This window comes from Ambystoma mexicanum, chromosome 3p, assembly GCF_040938575.1.
Source record: "Ambystoma mexicanum isolate Mex_15411 chromosome 3p, UKY_AmexF1_1, whole genome shotgun sequence".
NCBI lineage: Eukaryota > Metazoa > Chordata > Amphibia > Caudata > Ambystomatidae > Ambystoma > Ambystoma mexicanum.
The window spans coordinates 747328547-747351803 of NC_090925.1; the positions used below are offsets into that span (position 1 = coordinate 747328547).

Below are 23257 nucleotides of genomic sequence, written 5' to 3' on the forward strand. Positions count from 1 at the left end.
CATAAGGCAATGCCTATTCCTCCAGTCATAATTATAAATATAGATATATATATTACATACACGTATACACAGGAGGAACAATGCTCTTTTGATCACAAAAGAACGTACAATGGATAATCACTTTTGACGAGCAGCAGTGAGCATCTTACAATGGGGTGAGCTTGAGAGACATTATGGCCAGGTTGTGGAGTTGAGTAAATGGAGCAGTCGCCAGGGACAATACATAAGTGGACGTACATAGATTAAGGACATCCAACATTGGACTATTCTCAGCAACTAGTGGTTCTCTGTCAGTGCTGTAGGCCGCACTCCTCCAGCCCCATAGTTTCTCCTGTTCTGCCATAGCCTGCCTCACGTTCCACCTCCTATTCGGGAGCTGCCCACTAAACCCACTGACAACCCGCAGGAGCCTAAGCCTTACCCAGGGTGTGAAGACTCCAGAGGTGCCTTTAGCATCAACCACCTTTTCACTCTAAAGCCAGAGGTTAAAGTGAGTGGGGAGCAGAGTTCCACTACTTTTATTTCTTTTACTTTTAATATGTCCACTACTTTTTACAACCATTTTCACCTTTCCAGAACTGTTAGACATGTTAACTATTTTTCATTCCTCAGGTTTCATTCCTCAGGCTCAAAACTGATTGCTTTCTGCATGTTAGAAAAATGTGTCCATCGTTCTGTGCCTTCCAGTAAATTAGACAATTCATCTTAAAATTATTTGCATCATCTTCAATGCATGTGTCTATTCGAGGATCATATGCTATGCTGACACGATAAACTAACGTTCAGAAATCCTTTTCAGATTGCAAAATAGTACCGAAATGGCTTCCTTAGTGCAGTACACGTGAAACGTCCTTTGGAAATTTAAAGACCAGTATTTTTCATGCTTAGGGACTTCTGACTAAATATGTTCATCATTTTTCAGATGTGTTTTTTTTAATGTATTGGAGAAAAATGTGTGAAATAAAAATGTCATCATAGTCTTCCAGTTCATGTCATTCTATTAGAGAATTATTTAAATGTGCATTTGTATGTTTTACTGGCGAACAGTCGCTGAAGATTTAATTGAGAATGTTAATTTTATCCTAAGGGGTCAAAATAATCTTCCGTGTGGGTCTAGTGATACTGCGGCAAACGCTGGGCTCGGTGGATAAGTTGCGTAGCTGCCAGGGCATGTATGAAACCATGGAGAAGCTTCGGAACCTTCCTACAGAATATATGCACGAGTCATTCCTGGTCCATGAGGTAAGAAGCATTCTGTTTAATCCATTTGAAGTTGTTCTATCTGATAGCAATAGAGTAATTATGTCCTCCAGTTCTCCAATGTATGGTCTTCAACATATCATCTCACTTAGTCTTCATTTATAAGTTCAAAAGGCTTTGAGTGAAATGCTACATCCGAACTCTGATGTATGTCTAATAGTTGTCGGTTTCAAATCACCAAGCCTAAAATGAAATAATGTCCAAGCGCACTGAAGTAGACATGCATGAAAAAGAGCAAAATATCTAAAAGGTTAACACCACAAGCTTGTCAATTGATGCCTCTAAATCAACATTACAAAATGGATGGGAACAAAAAAATGTAACACGTTTCCAACTGAGTCAACCCCTTTCATTAGCTTGTGCAGTGTGAGCCATTCATTAGACAAGAGAATTACAGGCAACAGTACCAAATATAACCTATTTGAACACAGGCTGAAGGTGAGTGGCACTAAAATGTAGCAGCCAGGAAAGTAGCACGTATACGCTCTTGGGAATAAAATAACTGATAGAACTCCAAAGTGAACATGTGAGGGACTTCTAATCCGGGACATTGTCAGCAAGCCGAATCTGTTAGAAAAAAATAATGGATGCTCCAACCCAGAATGTGGATACTGGCCTGCAAAGCCGAAAAATTACCACACCACTGTCATCGATTCACCCTGCACTAGAAGGAAAAGTAATAAGCGACTGTCCCTAGCTTGAAAAGGAAAGCAGCCTCTCTAGGCTGCGACAGCAATGAAGAGAGACCATGATTATCATCTGGTCATTCTCTGGGATTTCAACATCGACTAGGCATCCCTCTAAAAACACACTGCCTTAGACACACCGTCCACAGGCGCCGAAGGCCTCGGTCGCATCACAGACCGCGACTGCGCCTCAAGGCGCGTCAAGACCTTCAATACAACCACTGAAAAAATGCACAATTCACGGCTATCATTTTGGCGACCGCAGAGCACAAGGGCACCCCCTCTCGACGAGAGGAGAATTCTGAGGCCCCCCAGCCTCTCTAAGGCCTTATGGAGAAAATATCCCCCTCCTGGGTAGCCTCTTCCCCCTCCAGACCCTTCTGCCTCTTCTCTATGCACTAGGGAGAGGTTTGAGCAATACATGGGCAAAATGGCCCAGCTCATTAACATTTCAGACCGGTACATTTCGCCCAAAAGACCCAGGGAAGAGGACTCCTGCCCCATTCCTTAAAAATTGCGCAATTTGCCCATCTCTGCACAGGGTACCAGGAAGATATCTTGGATGTCCCAGATGATGCAACACAGGACTGATCAGGACCCAGACTGGGATCAGGAGCAGGAGCCAGGCACTTGGCTAACACCAACGCATACCCTTACCTGGACGCCATCTGCCTAGATCCCCCTTCTCCTCCACAGAGGGATTCCTCACCTTTTGACGACGAGATGTTTAATGCCATTTTAAAAAGAGCAGCTGATCATTTCCAAATTGCAACGCATGAAGCAGCTCCAGACTCCGACTTCATGGAGGATATCCTCAAGGAGAAGGCTGCGACTAGTCGAGCAATCCCCTTACTAAACTCTATAAAGAGGCGCCTGACCCCTTCCTTGCTGTTACCGTCTCTCACACAGGCAGTCAACCCCTGGGTTGAGAAATTATTCCGCCCATCACCTTCCGACCCACTCTACATAGGGGGTCATGCTACACCGGATTCCTTGGTGGTTACTACCACTCAGAGGAGGGCAGGAGTAACCCTGTCCTCGGCGGAAATCCCCTGTGGAAAAACACTGTAAAAAGCTTTATACCCTGGGTAAATGGGTCACTGCCTCTACGGCTTACTCCACAAGGATTGCAAATAACACCACTCTCCTTGCATGTTACAGCCATATCCAATGTGGCCTAGTTCAGGGTGGTCTTCAAGATGTCCCAGAGCCCACCCGATCATGCCTGCTGGCGGTCGTGGCTGAAGGTAGACAAGTAACCCATAACATACTCAAGAACACTCTGGACTCGGCTGAGACCGCTGGACGCACCCTAGCCCAGCAGGACGTACTTCAAAGGCACGGCTGGTTAAAAAAACTTTAAACCCGAAACTCAGCCCTCTCTGATCAACAAGCCAGTGGAGTACTCCAACCTTTTTGGGAAGGCACTTGATGACGCTCTAGAGACGGAAAAGAAAGAACACAATGTCCTGGGTATCAGGCAGGTAGTTGGGGCAAGCTGAGTGGAGGCTTGGCAGGCCTGGCATAGGCACACAAAGAACCCATAACAAATCCCTCTTTTCATTCCTTCCTAGTAACTTCCGGGTTACCACTTTCTGTTGCCAAACAGGAAGTGCATAATGACTCGTGGGCTCTCTAGTGTTTGGCTGGCTATATAAGCCACCCCCAAGATTCTTCCAGTGCTTCGTGTTGCTTACTGTGAGCTGTATCAGCAACACACTTGCCGTGCTCTGGATCATCCTGTTTCTGCTTACCTGCTCCGGATCATCCTGCTTCTGCTTACCCGCTCCGGATCATTCAGCTTACCTGGTTCTTACTCCACGCCGCAGCTATCTCCAGTCAAGAGGGGACTTCTACACTGGCACCTGTAAGAATAAAGAAGAATAGCGTTAACACGCGCACATCAGTAACGCTGCGCATACTCGCTGCATCTTCCCGCGACGCTGGAATCCAGGTTAGTTGCACGAGCGCACAAACCCCTGTAAGAAAGAAGAGACATTATTCATTGCGCTCGCTCCAATAACGCGGACACTTATTACACTGCACTCTCTCTCTCTACGCGGTGCATACTTACCAAAAGCCTCCGTGCAAACTTACCTAACCACCAATTCTCCAGTAGCGCTGCTGAACCAGGACTCGAGGCGCTAATACCACATAATTTCTCCTGCAAGGGAAAAGGAGAGACATTACCAGGCACGCTCGAATTGAAGGCGCTGCACAAACCTACCAGCAGCTAGCATCTACACGCAGCGCTACTCACCCACAAACATACCGTCAAACAAAGACAATACGGACAATTTTGGACACTCAACATTCTCCGCGCAACGTTCACTTGTGGGAAGGACTTTCTAGCCACTGAAGAAACTGGCGCCTTGAACTCTCTGCCTCGCTGTGAAGTAATAAAACAGCGTTTGGCATCTGAACTCAGCTGGCTCCATTCACATGAGTGAATCGCGCCCCTGCAAATGCATGATGGAGTGTACACCTACTAAAGATAAAATTCCTCAGGGTGAAACAGGGGAAGGGAAGACTCGGGGTCAAGGGAGGATCGTCCATCTCTCCTGCAGAGACACAGGTGAGTGTGACACACGAAACTCTAAAATCGCTTAGCCAGATCACGGCTAAACCCTTCCACCAGCGTGGAGGCTGTAACTCACGTCGGTCCTTTCATGGCCAATCCTTCTCCAGCTTCTCCAAGGATAATGCGGCTCAGGGAATACCCTCTGGTCGTCCGGCCAGGGTTCCCCTGGTAGCTTTCATTCTCCAGCACGGGTCTGGCATGGATTCACATGCTCATGAATTCCCTGTTGTCAGGCTGGGAAGCCTCGGTAATAGAAAAAAGTTTAGTTTCCAAACTGTCTTTCTCCTATAAACCAATCACTGAGCTCTGATTCATACTGCCCCCGCCCAATGACTGCCCTTTACCTAAACCCCTCCTCTGTCAGCCATCTTCAGATTTTTACCGCACGTTCAAGTGTTGGGAGTCTTCGTGCTTCGCTCTTTGAGCTTTTTGCTGCGTTTTTCGCTTTTTGAAAGTTACTCTATATTTCGGTCAATCGGGCCCTTTGTTAGGCAGAAACCTGTGCAGTTCACTCTGGGACCACTGCAAAAGATTTAGGACTACAGGTGTTTGGCAGTAAACCCACTTGGTAGCAGTCTGTACCACACAGATTCACTTGGTAGCTGTGGCTGAGCAGTCAGACTTCCCTCAAGAAGAGTTAGGCAGTATACAGAGTATTCACAATAGGTCAAAAGAACACAATGGAGCAAGTAAACACTGACCAGAGCTTGGTGTAAAAGAGATATAATTATTTATTTAAAACCACATCTAGAAAAAACACACAGGCACTAATAGTAAGCAATCCAAAAACACGGTCACTAAAAGATATACACTCCCTTAAAAGAATATTAGACAAGTCTTAAGTAAAGCCCCACTTATTTTCAGACAGCGGTGAGCGCTTAACGTAGATGGCACTCTAATAATTTGTTTAAAAAGGGACAGAAAAGCAGAGAATAAATTGAAACAGATCCCAACACTTTTTCACGAACACAACAAGAGAGGAAGGCAAAGTAACACCGTGAGTTTAGAGTCAGTAGGCCGGATCCACTTTAAGGGGATCAAAACGAAATGTGTCCAAGGTTAAACGGTTGCAGTGCACAAGAGTCTTGTAAAGGTTCAAAAAGAGTTGGACCAAAAAAACGGGACCAGTTAGAGGATCAAGGCGGCCAGCCCAGTCCAAGGTTAAGGGGTTATTATTACCTTGTAGCAATCTTTAGAAAGGGAGGCCTGGCGGATGCGGTACCGTAAAGTGGTGAGAATACTCCAGCGCGGGCCGTTGTTCCTGGCAGCGGATGCAAGTCGGTGCTTCGTCCGGGGGAAGAGAGGATCTCGTTGGGGAGGAAGACAGAAGTCTGTTGCACTGCCAGGGAAGAAACCAGCCGCTGAGTTACTCAGGTAAAAGGAGCGGTCCTTTAGTTTGCGGTCCAGTGGTAAGTGGCTAACGGGTTGCGGGGTGCTTGGCACGGGCAATTCGACCACTTAGCCGGTCTGGGGTGCGAAGAGAAGAAGGTAAACTGGTTGTGCTCACCAGTCAGGGGAAGAAGCCTCTCCAGACGGGAGATCTTCTCTGTCGTCGGGAAGTGGTGAGTCGGTTCCGCAGGGCTCCACCGGTGGTGTCGTCGTGGTAGGTCGGCTCAGCTTCTCCCTAGTCGGATTCTCAGGTCCTGTGGCGACTTCTGAAGTTCCAGTCCCCAAAGCCCTGCTTTTATGCAGCATACCCCCATTCACTCAGCCTAGCTGTCAATCAAACATGCTAAGTGGTGAGCCAGCCGGCTCACCACTTGGGCCAATCAAACAAGAGTGCGACTTGAGTTACCAAGGTAACTCAGTCCAGGGTGCCTAAACCCCCTCCCACACCCTCTGTGGTACCCAGACAGAGTGACAGCACTTTTGGAGGCTTTTGTGGAGAAGCCCGCCAAAAAGTGGAAGAAAGGGCTTGACTTGGGTTGGAGTCACAGAAGAGAACACAAACGCCATTTTAGAATCGAGTCCTGGCAAAAAATACCAACCGGCGAATTAATATTAATTAGATAAACCGGCGGTATGTTCGAGGCTATGAGAATTAAATAATTAAAGTTGGTAGCCTCGAACAATCGGAAAATCCCATAGGAATATATTCGCGGTCGAATATAAAAAGTAGTATTCACTGCTACCAGCCAACACTCGATCAGGGGGGACGGAGACGTGCCCCCTTGACTAACAGACCCCGGGGCAATCGAATTGCCCCGACCAGTATGTTCACAATATGATGGTTTGTACTGGTTTCTGTTAATAATTTGGGACTAGTAAAGCCAATGGTGACTTTACATGCCCTGGGAGACAGTAGTCAGTCCCAGGGTATGGAATCTATGGTGGGGTGTCACTATGACACCCCTGTGTTACTGCACGGAGGGTGCTGTGTAACACACATAGTAAAAACACATGAGACCCAATGGAGTAAAGGACCCCATAGCCCATAAAACACATTAACAGTCAAAGGAACACCATAAATCATGTCCAAGAGTGGGAGAAAAAGAGTCTCACTCTTGGCAGGAGAAAAAAACAAACTCCAGAAATCCAGCAAAGCTGCTGGGGCACTCACTAGGTTAGGAAATTCAGCCTAAAGAGAGAATTCTCCCTAACACCCTTGTGCTCCATCAATCATCTTTCCAACTTTTTCGGCTTTTTCAGCACCCCCCAAGTGCTGTTTTCATCGAGTGTACTTCTTGGAAGCTTCCAGAAGATTCTTCAGGCCTACACCGCATGGATCATGTCGGACGAGAAGGACAGCGCTTCCCTCTTCAAGCTTTGCTTCGACTACGGTTTGCGGAATGTGTACATGGACAAGCATTCCCAGTGCCTGTACTGCTTGCATCCGACTCATAAGGAGGAGGATCGTGAGTTTTGCCGTGCCATCTCGAAGCGCATGTTGAAGGATCAACGCCAACGGTTGGAAGCGTGGCTGCAGTCCAAGGCCTCTACCCTGGTTGCCACCCAGGGGCATGCCTCTCCCGGATCCGGAAAACCTGAGCAGGCTTCTAAGGCCTTTGAGGGCGTCCCACCCATGTGGGCCCAACACAAGGCCAAGCGCCGCAAGTCTGCTTCCGTCGGGGTTGCCACTGCTGCGGGTCCGGCAACAGTTAGGGCGATATCATCTCCATGGGCATTGATCTCCAGCCAACACTCTGGATCATCCTCCAAGAGGAAGTCCACTCCCCCGGTGGAGGTGAGAGAGAATCCGGAGAAGGCCAAGCAGTAGGTGGTCAGGCAGGGTGCGGTCTCTGACCCACCCACGATGGAGAAGGCCAAGGTAGGGAAGTAGTCTGACAAGGCGCCGAAGGATGCGGCCAAGCAGCACAAGGTGTCCAACACGGCCAGAAAGGAGATGGCCAAACCGGACAAGGGAACCATCCTTTCCATGAAGGCCCAAGTGGACCATGCAAAACCGTCGCTCTCCCTCAAAGTGGCTGTTGGTTCGCTTTTTCGAAGACCATAGCGGCAGACCTGCAGGGTGCCCCGATGACGGCCAGGTTCTCTCTTCCTCCCAGGAGGGAGATTTCGAGCAAGCCAACTGAGAAAACCCAGAAGAGGAGGATGCCGGACCTCAGCCCGTTACCGACCCATTTGGACCCGAAGAAAGGGTGGGGGCATTGAAAGCCTCCAAGATACGGACATTTCTTCAGCTGATGAGGAAGAGATCATTTCCGTCCACACCGTCCAGGAGGGCGATGATGACGAGGGAAACGCCCCATGATGGGGATGACTACGGGGTTACCAAAGATGGAGGCGACGACAAGAGGCCCCAGGACAATGAGGTCCTGGAACCTAACGTTCCTACCCCCCAGATACCACCTAGAGACCTTTCACTGGACATCCTCTCGACACTACACACGCTGTCTGAGTTACAGAGGAGGATACCGGCAATACACCAGGGGACTAGCTGGCCAAGAAGAGGAGGAGGGACCTTACTTCTCCATGCCACCCACTGCCCCCCCTCTCCACTGCCCCTCTACCCCCCAAGGGAGACAGAGTTGGACACGGCGACAACAAGCACGGTTGACGACGGCGAGAAGGGGGTCCTCCCGACGCTCAGCCCAAAGCCTCTCCGCCGGATGAGGTAGGATCTTCCCACGCAATTATTGCCCGCGCGTCAGTGCTTTTCCAGCTCACGCCGGAGGAAAAGAAGAAGGAAGGCTTCTTAAATCAGCGCCGGGAGGTAACGAGGAAGACCATCTTGGACGATGTTTGGGATGAAGGGTTGGCTCTGCTGAAGAACCCCTCTACAGCCCCAGCGAAGAGACTGGCTGGAGAAGAAGTACAGGGTGCCGGACTCTGCACCCAAGTGCTTACAGTCTCAACCGTCGCCGGACTTGGTGGTCTCGGCGGCCGCCAGAAAGAAGTCATCGAGCTCGGCTTCCTCCTCTTCCTCCACCTCTCAGGACAACGAGGGAAAGAAGTTGGATTCCATGGTTAGAAAGGTTATCTACTCTGCAGCAACGACTGTCAAAGCTGCCAACGCCCTCGCAATCGTGGCCATACACGACCGGGAGCTGTGGTTTAAGCTGGATCTGCTGCAGGACTTCCTCCCCAATGACAAGTGGGTTGAGGCTTTAGAGATCCTTCAAGAAGGCAAGATGGCGTCGGACCACGCCATCACTATGGCCCTGGACTTCGTGGACACAAGTTTCCACCAAATGGGAAATGGAGTTTGTCTTCGCCGTCGTGGCTGGCTTGAGGCCACCAACTTAAGACAGGTGGTCAAGACAAGGGTTTTGGACATGCCCTTTGACGGGGACAACCTTTTCGGAAAGGCTGTGGATGAATCCCTCCAGGCCATCAAGGTGGACACAGAGACAGCACGTGCCCTAGGCACCTTACAGCAACGACGAACATCCTTTCGTTCCTCAGGAGGAAAATCTATCCGCTCATCGAAGGGTTTCAAGGTGTGGGGGGCTTGTCCTCTTATCGCCATCCCTCCTGTTCCTTGACCCAGGAAGCCAACGGGGTTGCTTCAAGGCCTTTGGGGATGGACGTCCTGCTCAGGGACCGCAAGGCGGCCGTCGATATCTAAGCAAGATTGAACAGGCCAGGATGTCGGCACCCACCCGTGCACCCTGGCAAGAGGCCAGCTGGCGAACTTTGTCGGCGTGTGGAAGACCATCTCCACCGACAGATGGGTGCTGGACACTCGCGACCTCAGACACACCTTGGAATTCCAATGAAGGGTGTCCGCGAATACCACCAGTGGCCCAGTAGGAAAACCATGCCCCTCAGCTGCTGTTGGACGTTTGGGCCATGTTATAGAAGGGGATGATAGAGCAGGTTCCACAGCGACTCCGGGGCTCTGGAGTATATTCAAGGTACTTCCTCGTAAGAAAGAAAACCGGTGGCTGGAGGCCCATTCTCGGCCTACGACGGCTCATCAAATACATAAAGTCCCAGAAGTTCCAGATGGTCACGCTGCAGCACATGTTCAGCCAGCTGGAGGCGGGGGACTTTGTCGTCCTTGGATCTGGAGGACGCATACTTCCACATCCCCCACACAAAGGACACTGCAAGTTTCTACGCTTCGTCGTTCATGAGAAGCATTATCAGTTCAAGGCCCTGCCATTCGGGCTGAAGTCGGCGCCCAGTGTCTTCAAGTGCTTGGCTCCGGTGGCGGCCCATCTGCGACTGCAAGGGATCCACGTTTACCCCTACCGGATGACTGGCTCATACGGGCCAAATCAAGAGACACTGCGTCGAACACACGGAGCGGACCGTCCGTCTTCTGACAGATCTGGGATTCTCTTTGAACTATGCAAAGTCCTGCTTAACTCCATCGCAGGACGCTCTGTTCCTGGGATCCAAGCTGAACACGGTGTCATGCCTGCCGTCACCGTCGAAGGAGAGGATATCGGCCATCTTGGGCAAAGTGCAACTGCTGTTGGCACCGAAGATCGCCAGGGTGAGGACCATCTAGTCGCTGCACGGCATGATGTTGTTGTGCATTCACCTGATTCGGCTCTGCAGGTTGCGGATGCGGCCTCTACAGGAGTTCCTAGACGCCCGTTTGGTCCAGGTGTCAGGAAGCTTCCAGGACAGGATCACGCTCGACGAGGAGTTCCGACGAGCTATCAGATGGTGGGACGTACGCTCCAATATCGCCGGGGGCATGGATTTTCAGAGCCCCCATACCAGGAGGCGGGGCCGACGGATGCGTCTCTGGAAGGATGGGGAGCCCACACCGGCCGTCTTCACGCCAGAGGCCTGTGGATGCCGGAAGAGAAGACCCTACACTTAAACGTACTGGAACTACGGGCAGTGTTTGGGCCTTCAAGTAGTTTCTGCCATCCCGCTAGGGCAAGGTAGTGAGGGTCTTCACAGACAATACCACCACAATGTTTTACATCTGGAAGCAGTCGGGCACCAGATCCCTGGCGCTCTCCAGGGAGGCGCAGGACTTGTGGCACAAGGCCGTCACGCAGGGGATGTTCCTCATTCCTATCCACCTAGCAAGAGTAAAGAACACTGTCGCTGACTCCCTCAACAGGGAGCTATGCTCTTGCCACTCGTGGGAGCTTCGGCAGGACCAAGTGAACAACCTGTTTGACAGATGGGGCAATCCCCAGATCGATCTGGTTCCGACAGCAACGAACACCAAGTACAGGCAGTTCGCCAGCAGGTTTCCCCAGCCGGGAGCATGGGGAGCACATTCTCATTCCCCTGGGACGGCCTGTTTCTGTATGCGTCCCCTCCATTTCCATTTTGTCGATTCATCAATCAACTCAGACGGTGCCGGTGCAGGATGATCATCATCACTCCAGTGTGGCCGAGGCAGATCTGGTACCCGGCCCTTCTCAGCATGTCAGCCTCCCCTCCAGTCAAGCTGCCAGTGGTCGCGGATCTTCTCGCCAGGGAAGGAGGTGCAATTCTGCACCATGACCCAGGATCACTGAAACTGAAAGCCTGGCTCCTGCAGCATTAGAATTCAGGGGTTACGATCTCCCAGCGGACTGCAAGGAGGTTCTAGCTAAGGCTAGGGCTCGGGCGTCTGTACGGACTGAAATGGAAGAGGTTCGCAATTTGGTGCCGTTCCCACAAGATCGACCCTCTGAGGGTCACGGCCCCTCAGTTGCTTCCATATTTGCTGTTCATGGCTAAATCGGGGCTGGCTCATGCCTCCATCAAGGTTCATCTGGCGGCGATCTCCCGCTACACCAGATCCCCAGCACGACCCTCTTGTGGTTGCACCAGTTAGTGAAGGGATTCACCATGGGACTATTCCGCTTGTTCCCGCAGGTGAAGCCTCCGGGCCCGGCGTGGGAACTCAATGTAATACTTACTAGGCTCATGGGAGCCCTGTTCGAGCCTATGAATTCTGTTCCACTCAAGTTTCTGTTGTGGAAGACCACATTTCTCGTGGTCATCACCTCTTTATGACGAGTAGGTGAGATCCAGGCCCTAGCATGTAAACCACCTTGACTTTCCATGAGACGAGGGTGGTGCTGCGGACGCACCTTCTTCATGCCCAAGGTGCTGTCAGACTTTCATCTAAACAAGCCCTTGGTGTTACCTGTGTTTTTTCCGACACCTTTGTCGCCGGCTTAAAGGACTTTACACTCGCTGGATGAGCGTGGAAGTTTTATGTGGCCCAAAGGAAGGGTTTTGTGAACATTTCTCAGCTTTTTGGGAACTTTGGTCCTGTGAACCATGGAAAGGCCCTGTCCAAGCCTTCCATTTCCAGGTGGCTCTCCGGCTGTATCACTCACTGTCACCGGTTGGCAAATCGACCGCTGCCTGGCCGTCCGAGAACCCATTCTACCAGTGCGATTGCTGCTACTACAGCGTTTGTCTGGTGTGCCCCTGCTGGACATCTGCGGGGCTGCTACGTGGAAGTCGACGCATACCTTCACGAGATTCTACTGCGTCGATAGGGATTCCAGGGGGAGTCCAGAGTCAGCTAAGCAGTGCTGGGCAACCTGTTCGCTTGAAGGTGAGCCTGGTGAGGAGGTAAGAGATTGCTTCTGGTGAGGCTTGCCACCTCCTGTGGTTGCGCACCAACATTTGGCACAAGCACTAACCAGATTGAAAACCCTAGAGGCCCGAGTGGATGAGGGAGAAGGCAGGTCCCGCCGCAACAATATTCGCATCCTGGGACTGCCGGAACGCGAAGAGGGACCCTGCATGCAGCTTTTTTTGGAGGAATGGTTGGCAGACCTTTATGCGCCAAAGACTCTCTCGAACTTTTTCTTGGTGGAACGTGCACACCGCATACCCGCAGGCCGCCCGACCCCGGGCGCACCCCCAAGGACAATCATCGCGAGGCTCCTCAATTATCGAGACAGGGACGCCATCTTACAAATGGCCCGAACCAAAGGGGCAATGAAATATAACGGAGCCAGAATTGCATTCTATCCAGACTATACCCTCGAGATCCAGAAAGCCAGACAATCCTTCGAGCACCTTAAAAGGAAGCTCCCCTCTATGAACGTGAGATACGGGCTGCTGTTCCCGGCCCCGTTGAAAATCCAGCATGAAGGTAAAACCGTCCACTTCACCGATTCTCAGGAAGCCTGGAAATGGGCCGTGACCCATATTGTAGGGGACTGGACGGCACCCATTCAAAACCGCAGAGGTAGACCAAGATGCCGACCACGGGGAGATGGACCCGCCCAACGACCTATACCGGAGATCCCAGCGGTCACGGACGAAGACCGCGATCCCTGATAAGGTTCCTAGAACTCATGTTGGTCAGAGAGGGGAACTCACGGTAACATCAGTACCCTCAACGATCGATCCTTTTCTTGGCAACCATTTGCAATGCAACGCTCCTTCCGGGACGACACCAGTGATGGGATGCCGACGCTCCCACACAATTGATCAGAGAGTCACGCGCTGCCATCGCTAACACACCATGCCATCGGCAGACACCACGCCCCTGACCCGAGTCACCAGACCCGCAAGCGAATAGTAAGTTGGTGGGAAGGTGACCACAGTTCACATTAAGTTAATCTGGCGGCACAGTTTTGAGCGCCAGTAGAGTTTGGGCGACAGATACTTCATGTTGGGGAGGAGTTTGGGGAGGGGGGGAAGGGATACAGTTATATGTTAGTCACTTTCCAGGAAATCACACTATATCCACATGGATCAAGATGCCACTGAACACACCATGTCTGATGCCAACGCCTCCACCTCACACATACGCCCCATCTCCACGGCCAAACGCACCATGCACCCATCTGGCACAACGTCCAGATCTCTAGACAGCAATGACCACACAGCACCAAGATGACCCGACTTATGGAAATGCACTAGCCCCAATGACACCCAAAGAACGCCACGGGTCACTCAAAATCATTACTTGGAACGTAAATGGCATGGGCTCAAGTATAAAACGCAGATTAGTCACGCAATTCCTTAACAGACGCTCTCCCGACATAGCCCTCCTAACCGAGACCCACTTAGCTGGTTCAACCTGCCAGTTCTTTCGCAGAACTAATTACCGACTAGCATACCATGCAGGGTACACGATGGGTTCCCGGGGCGCCCTGAACCTTTTACATAAGCGACTCCTGTTTAATCTATCTGCTGTGGTACAGGACCCCTCGGGCCGTTTTGTGATGATCCGGGGCGCGCTGAGGGGAGAGACAGTGGCCATTCTAGCGATATATTCCCTGCCGGGGTTGGGGGAGGGTCGCCTGGGGGAGGTGACGGCCCTGATGGCACAACAGCAAGCAGAGGTGTGGATCGTGGGGGAGATTTTAACAATGTTATGTGCAACACACTTGACCGGACCCACATCCGCAGCCGGAACCCAGACTGTCCCACGCGGCTGGCGACCTTCACATCAGCGCTTGGTCTGAGCGACGCGTGGAGAGAACTCCACCCTACAGACCAAGGATTTTCCTTCCACTCGGGAGTCCATGCATCCTTATCCAGGTTGAATTACCTCTTCCTCCCGGCCCCAGAAGCATTTAGGGTTATACCGGCAGATTTCCTTCCCTGGGGCATATCGGACCACTCTCCCCTGGAGGTGACGCTCAGTACGGATCGTCCCCTGCCGCCCAAAACATGGCGGCTAAATGGCTACTACCTGGGCCTCCCCGAGTTCGTGGAGCACATCACGGACAAATCCATTGAATTCTTTGAGATCAATATGGGCTCGGTGGAGGACCCCGTGATATTATGGGAGGCACATAAGACAGTGCTTAGGGGGGAAATGACAGCCTGGATCTGTAACCAAAAGAGAGAACATCACAGGAAGGTGACGGAGGCAGAGGAGGAAGTAAAGAAATGGGAAACCAGATATATATCTAACGCTTCCCCGGAAATACACCACTCCCTCATGAAGGCTAGAGCATCACTCCATAACACAGCGCTTGATAACGCACGGCAGGCGCATTGGGAATCAAAGACCAGAATTTATGAGCAAGGGGACAAAGCCGGCAAACTATTGGCATGGCTGGAAAGACAGGAGGAGGGGCACAGACATGTCAGACAGATCACCGGCGGCCTGAAGGGGCCGGCCCGAACAGACCCAGAAATAGCCGAAGCCTTTGCCAAATTCTATACTGCGCTTTACGCCGCCCCAACGGTCCCCACAGACGCTTCCCTCCTGGATGAGATCGTGCTTCCGCAGTTATCGGAATTGCAGAGGACTCACTTAGACAGGGGATTAGACGAAACCGAAATAACGGAAGCCATGACACAGCTACAATCTGGGAAGACACCTGGCCCGAATGGCTTCCCGGCCGAGACCTGGAAGAAGTTGGGCAGCAATAAGATGGCTGCCCCCTTCCGGGACCTATTTCTCGCCGCCAAAGAACAGGGCACCCTCCCACCGGATCTATGAACGGCCAACATAATGATCATTCCCAAAAAAGGCAAACCCCCCGATCAGTGCACATCGTATAGACTGATATCGCTTCTCAATAGTGAAACTAAAATCCTTGCCAAAGTACTGGCCAACAGGCTCCAAGGGGTAACATCGTCACTGGTCCATCAAGATCAATGCGGCTTCATGCCACAAAGATCGACCAGAATGAACCTACGCCGATTACACCTGCTATTGTAAGAGGCCCCAACCCTTAACACTCCACTCGCACTCCTCGCAATTGATTTTGAGAAAGCGTTCGATTTGGTGGTGTGGGCTAGCCTATGGGCAACAATGAGGCGCAAGGGCATTGGCGAAAACTTTCCTTAGCTGGATTCAACTCCTATACGAAACCCCACTAGCTACAGTTAGTGTGAATGGCTGGACCTCCGGGACCTTCACGCTGGTCAGAGGCACCCAGCAGGGCTATCGTCTATCTCCCCTCCTCTTCGCCCTAGCAATCGAGCCACTGGCCCGATGGCTCCAACAGGTCACCACATGGTCCGGATTCCGTTGGCCAAATAGACGGGAGGACAAGCTTTCCCTTTATACGAACGACCTATTACTCTACCTGAGTAATCCAGACCAAGCATGCCCAATCATAACCCAAATGTTAAAGACCTATGGAGACTTCAGTGGCCTTAGAGTGAACTGGGGGAAATCAGTTCTCTTCCCAGTAAAAGGGGATGATCTGGCAATCCCCCGGGACTCCCCATACCGAATAGAAAGAGAAGGCTTCCGCTATCTGGGTTTCTGGGGCGCTCTCAGCCTATGTGCGTCACAACCTGCACCCACTGACATCCCGCTTCGCGGGGGATGTATGACATTGGATGCACCTCACACTCATGGGAAAGGCGGCCCCCTTCAAAATGATGGCACTTCCACGGTTTCTCTATGTTCTTCAGAACGCCCCACTGGCCATACCAAACTCGGAATTTGTCCGGGTGGAACGCCTCCTCAGGGAATTGGTATGGAAGGGGGGGCAACCTCGAATTGCGCTGACCACGCTGCAGCGATCGATTTGGGAGGGGGTTATCGGAGTCCCACACCTGAAGTCCTACTACTGGGCCAGTCAACTAAACATAGTCAATGACCTCCTCCATGGGGACCGCGACCTACCACACATTAGAGCAGAACTACCCTTCAGGCAAGACGCCCCACCACTCGCAACAATGTATCGACGCCTATCCAGACCCCCCGCACAGACAATGTCCTCTCACATCACGATCGTCTGGAGGCAGGCACACAAGCACATAGGCTGGGGGAACAAGATTACCATGGCACAACCACTATGGAATAACCACATGCTGACGGAAGTGTGGAAGCTGCCCGCCTGGACCCGGTGGGTGAGGGCCGGAATAACCACGATAGGAAATATCTTAACAGAGGGCTCTATTCTCTCGTTTGAAATGCTCCAGCAGGAATATGGTATTTCGGCAGCAGAACACTACCACTACACACAATTATCACATGCACTCAGTGGCCACAGGCAAGCACTTGCTGACGCCCCAGATTACACGCCCCGGGAACGCAACTTACTTCCACAACACATCCCCACCAAGGTAACTACCAATGCATTCGCCACCCCAGAGCTGACCAGCCTCAAAGCCAGATGGAAACGGGATGTCGGGAACATTGAGCCTGAGGACTGGATCCAGGTTCTCATGCATCCACGTGAAATCTCTATAGACTCCAGAATAAGACTGATAAAGCTAAAGATACTTCAGAGGGTATACTACCCCCGAGTGGCCCTTTTTGGTTGGGGAAAGGCAACGGATCCAAACTGTTTGAAATGCCGGGGGGAAGAGGGCACCTTCATCCATCCTCTCTGGGACTGCCATAAAATCTAGACCTTCTGGACACAATGCTTATGAATTTTGGCAAGAGCACTGGGTCGCACGATAGAATTGCGACCCGCAATAATGTTACTGGGGGTCCCAGATGAGAACATCTCGAACAAATGGGAGGGCATTCTTCTCTCCATAGCAATGGGCCTGATAAAACGTGACATTGCACAGAAATGGGGAGCCCCGGAGTGCATCAGCAGCTCAGTGGTCCAACGAAATGGACATCTGCGTGGCGAAAGAACTCAGAATTTATACAGCACGGGGATGCCCGGCAAAGGCCACAAAAATCTGGGGAAAGTGAGAAGAACGTGTGACCCGAGATCGGACAGAGGGGTGGGCGAGCGGGAAGCGCAGGAGCACAACATGGACAAGGCATAGAACATATTACTGGAAAGGTGATGTACAGAGTGGCAAGAGACGAACAGATCGACGATCGACCCGGCAAAGGGAGATGGAGGGGGGGGGGGTAACAAAAATATGTTGTTAAAAAAAAAAACAAACAGGAGAGGGCTCTTCTGGTGGCTATTTGGACCACCACAGCTCAGTGCAGTGATTTCGACCCAGAAGAGGATTCTCTGGCTGTAGAAGGTGAGCTGGTTGATCCCACCAGGCTCAAGGGAACAAGACTCCGGACTGGATCTTCTCTGTCGTTGAAGGGTAGATAGCTCAGGCCTGCAGCAGGGCTTCACCGGGATCCAGGAGTTGCAGCAGCTGTCTTCTTTTCCACTTCTCTTCGGGTCTTGTAGTTCCAGTGGCGACTCTGACTTTCAGCCCGAGAGTCCTGCCTTTTATGCCAAAATCCCCCATTCACACAGCCTGGCTGTCAATCACACAGCAGGGGGGGGGGGTTGTCCAGCCCAGACAACCACCCCAGCCAATGGACACAGAGTGCAACTTGGGTCTCCAAGGAGACCCTGTGCAGGGTGTGACTAAACCCCTCCCCCACATTCAGCCCACCTAGACACCCAGACGCCAAAGGAGGGCTTCTTTGCAGAAGCCCGCCAAAAGACAGAGAACAAGGAAACAAAACCTGGTTTGGCGCGAAAAGAAAACAACAAAGATCTTTCCAACACGAAATGGCGAAAAACCACGCTACGACCCAAAATAAAAATAATATGGGGTAGCAGGTTTTATGTTCACGTCTGTCACCACAGCCAGAACATTAACATGGGAATCTGTGTAAAAATGATAGCTACCACTGCCACCAGCCATGTCGAGTCGGGAAGGGTGACACAAAGTGCCCCTTGAGGTACGGAAGGACAGGGGAAAGATATTCCCCTCCAGTACTCCATTGTAAGATGGTTTGTACTGGGTCTGTATTTAAAAGGACTAGTAAAGCCAATGGTGAATTTACATGTTTCTGAGGGGACAGTAGTCATCCCCAGAAATGCAGTTCACAAGGGAAGTCTAAAAGACATCCCTGTGTCACTGCACTAAAGGTGCTATGTGACACACAAGTAAAAAGATGCCTAGGTAGTTGGTGACACTCCTTAGCCCATGAGCACAAAAAGTACAACACACACAAAAATACACTGTAAGAGTGGGAAAAAGACTCACACTCTTACCAGGTGGAAAAAATAAACCCAGAAATCCAGCAAAGCTGCTGAGGGACTCACTAGGTAAGGGAAATTAGCCATAAATGAGAATTCTCCCTAACACAAGTTACTTACCTGTAACTGTTGTTCTCCAGCATGAGTCTGGCATGGATTCACATGCAAACCCTCCAGCCTGCCCCTCTTCTCTTGGTGCTACTGCCACTTTACGTGCTACCAAATCTGAAGATGGCTGCCAAAGGAGGGGCTTAGGTAGGGGGCAGTCATTGGCTGGGGGCAGTAGAACCCAGAGCTCAGTGATTGGTTTACAGGCGAAAGACAGTTTGGAAACGAAACAGTTTTTTCTATTACCGAGGATTCCCAGCCTCACGACGGGGGAATTAATGAGCATGTGAATCCATGCCCGACCCATGCTGAAGAACAAAAGTTACAGATAAGTAACTTGTTCCATACCAACAAAGAGGTCCTCGTAGGTGCAAGGGTAGAGGCAAGTACTCTACTCCGAGAGGCTCCCCGGCCTCCACCTCGAAGTGACTCACTGGTTCAGGTCCCTTCCCGCGCTTCCCCAGTCGGGGGTCGCTTGTCATCATTCATCCACGCCTGGGAGGGGATCACTTCAGATCAGTGGGTACTAAAGATCGATGCCCACGGGTACTGTATGCAGTTTCTCAGACCTCCTCGATACCACCCACCGAGAAGCAGGCACCTGTTGCCAGAACACCTGCGTATCCTGTTGGAAGAAGTTCAGGTCCTGCTGGAAAAGGGCGCCATTTAAGTCGTCCCCCTTCTCCAGGTAAATGAGGGTATTTATTCAGTGTACTTCCTTGTATCCAAAAAGGATCTCACCATGCGCCCTGTTCTAGACCTGCGTCTGACTAACAAGTATGTCAAATCTCAAAAGTTCAGAATGACAACACTGCAGTAGGTAATCCTGCTGCTGCAGCAGGGTATTCCATGGCCACATTGATGCATACTTTCATATTTCAATGTTGCCAGCGCACAGAAAGTACCTCAGGTTCATGATAGAGGACACCCACTATCTGTTAAAGGTTCTCCCCTTTGGCCTTGCCCCATCACCAAGGGTATTCACAAAGGTACTGGCGGTTGTAGCTTCCCACCTGCGCAGGCAGTCAATCCCAGTCTTATCCTTACCTCGACGACTGGCTCATAACGGGATTCGTACGGAACATGCCAGACAAATACCCAGAAGACGGGCGACCTCCTCTTCAACCTAGGTTTTTCTATCAACGAAAAGAAATCCAGTCTAAACCCCTGCCAAGTCAAACTGTTTCTGGGAGCTCTAATTTGGACAAAAGATGGGCCGTCTTTGCCGCACAGAGGGTTCAAAACATGCTGTTCCAGATCCCTCACTATGTAGCCAGTCCCCAAGTGACCGTACGCAAATCCATGCGACTGTTGGGGATGATGGCTTCCTGCATCTTCCTAGTTCCTCACGCTAGTCTGCGCATGTGCCCCATGCAAGAGTAGCTCTCGAGCCAATGGTGTCAGGCCAGCGGCCAGTGGGACGATCTAGTGGTTGTCTCGGCAGCCCTCGTTCAGTCTCTGAAGTAGAGTACAAGGGAAAAACATCTGCAGGGGAAAACATTCACCACGCCCGCAGTAGAAGCCACTCTCTCCACGGACACTTCTCTGACGGGGTGGGGGGCTCACCTCCTTCATCAGACGGAGCACAGCACGTGATCTCCAGCAGTAGCATCCGAGAGCATCAACCTGTTGGAACTGCTAGCAGTGTTCAAGTGCCCTGAAGGCATTCAAGACACACCTCCAGGGGAAAACAGTTCTAGTCCTCACGGACAGTACTACGGCCATGTACTACTTAAACAAACAAGGGGCACTCAATCTCTAAGGCTGTCTCAAAACATCTGGAAGTGGGCACTCAAACACATGTTCCTCCTTTACAATCATCAGAAATGGTATTACGGCGAGTGATGCATGTCTTACAAATCCGAGCATACAATTCTGAAATTCTCAAAGCCAAAATAAAAACACTGCGACGACCGGATCACAAAAGCCACTAACACTCAGAGTTCTATTAAACAATGTAAGTAAGATGAGTGCAATGATCGCACTGATCACTTCAAGAACAAAATCACCAACAAAGACCAAGTCATACAAAGCTGGCCAATCACCCATACACTCCAAGATCTCCCACCACCCCCTGGAACATCGAACAGAATGAGCTACTTCCCACGAATGACTAGAGAAAATCTGCTAAACTCTGCGAAAGAGCAACAAGGCAGGCTCCCCAGTGGACCCCAGACCTCCTATAAATCCATCCTCACACAGGGCACACCATCAGAATACTACCTACACCTCTTCAATCTATCACTTTCTTCAGGGAGAGTACCATGAGCTTTCAAAACGGCCTACATTAAACAACTCCTTAAGGATACAACGGGTGATGTGGAACACCTCAAACTCTCCTTACCCGGCAAAACTATTAGAGACCTTTATCTACGAACAAGTACTGGAGCAGGTTGAAAACAACCAACTACTGAACCAGGTGCAAGTAGGCTTCAGACATATGAGAGGAACAGACAACACTATTCTCAATATTGGACGACCTAAAGATGAACGCAGACTCCAACACCAACACCAAATCAGCATTGCTACTACTGGATCTCTCAGCATCCTTCGACACAGTCAACCACAAAATCCTAATTAAAAAACTGGAAGAAATAGGGCTCACTGACACAGCGCTGCTCTGTATCAAGTCCTTCCTGTCAGAAAGAACAAACTGTATGGTTGAAGCCTTTCATATCCACACCAAGGGACACATCTGCGGAAGTACCTCAAGGCTCTTCGCTATTCTTAAGCATCTATATGACACCACTAATCAACCTTATCAAAAGACAGACTTGCATACTTTAACTACGCAGATGACACACACCATCTTCAAATTCAGCGACATGCAAGAGGAGACCAGAGCCCTAATAGTGTCTCAAGGAAAACTACCAATGGATGAACTCCGACCTCAAAATCAACCCAGACAAAACGGAAATCATGATTACACCTGACAACCAAGGAAACAACCAGTGCACCCCATGACCCACAGAACTGGGAAAGCCACCAACACCATCCCAAACCGTCAAAAACCTTGGAATCCTCATGGATTATGAGTTAACACTAGAACCCCAACTAAATGTGTTAATCCAGAAATGCTTCTTCCACCTACACACGATGAAAAAGATTGTACCATTCCTCTCCTTCACGCACAAAACACCAGCCATCATATCTCATCATGTCCAGGATAGACTATGCAAACCGCATATATCTTGGAATGCCAGACTACCTACTCAGGAAACTGCAATGAATACAAAATGCGGCTGCCAGACTTCTCCTTAAGCTCAACAGAAGAGATCACATCGCACCAGCTCTGAGAATGCTACACTGGCTCCCGGCCAAGAAAAGAATCGCCTTCAAAACCATGTGCATAACGCACTGAGCAATCTACGGCCAGGGAGCGGAATTCATTCAAAAGAAACTCAGTTTACAAACCAACCAGAACACTCAGATCCTGCAATGACATCCGCCTAGAACTCAAACCATACACAAAGAAAAAAACTGAGTGAATCAGTGTTAGGACAGCGTTTCTAAAATCCAACTAAGTGCTTAGTAAAACGATTCAACTAAGGCACTACAAGACTCCACTCTTGGTATAAGGTTGTACCACCTCAGTTCAGGGTAGCGTAGACCGAGCAGGCAGGCTTATTTTAGGAGGGAGAGAGGGCTGTAGAATCAGTACAATGAAAATGTAATATACATATGGTCCAAAGAAACACTGACACACTATGTATTGTAAAAATAAATGGTTTATTTAAATACCAGTAGGCCCAGATAAATCTTGGGGGAATAAGTACTATCACAGATCATATAAACACATTACTGCTTGAAGGTACACAGACCAAAGCATATAACCTAATTTGGAACACCTAACAGGAGTTCTAGGGACGTCAAACCAATAGTTACTGTTTAGATTACTTTCAGTAATATAAGGGTAGCAGACCCTAGCAGTTGTACCATGACACTCAGCAAGAAATCACTTAGTAAACCAACTGGATAATATACTTCTTGTGAATAGTGCAACACTTATTCTAGGTATAGTAAAAACCTATGACTTATTTTGTGATAACGCACAGTTATACTAGTTGAGTAAAACCTAAGGATGTAATATTCTTTTACAGGTGCTTTTGAGATCAGTAAAATCCAGATTCAGATGAGCAATAGCTCTTGTAACTTATTTTAGGATGGCAAACTGCTACATCAAGGTAAGTAAAACCTATACACTTTTAAAAGGAGCTATCGCAACTTAAAGGCAGGTATAAATCTGACTGTTTTTGTGCCAGTCTAAAACAGACAAGGGAATGCAAAACCCAGTCTTACACCTTATGAATGCCTCAGTTATTCTAGGTAGGTAAAACCTAATGCAGACTTATTCTGAACAGGCTAACAGCAAGTCAGAGGAAGCAAGACACAGTTGGGCGACACTCACAGAA

General features: G+C 50.1%; 1 protein-coding gene across 1 annotated transcript in view; it reads left to right on the forward strand.

Moving 5' to 3' along the window:
- LOC138580803 (TBC1 domain family member 10B-like) overlaps positions 1–23257 on the forward strand; it is a 977369-nt gene that overhangs the window by 868266 nt on the left and 85846 nt on the right. Inside the window, exon 8 of the mRNA XM_069651650.1 lies at positions 1088–1242. Coding sequence (XP_069507751.1) covers positions 1088–1242 — 155 coding nt within the window. The remainder of the gene's footprint in view (positions 1–1087; positions 1243–23257) is intronic.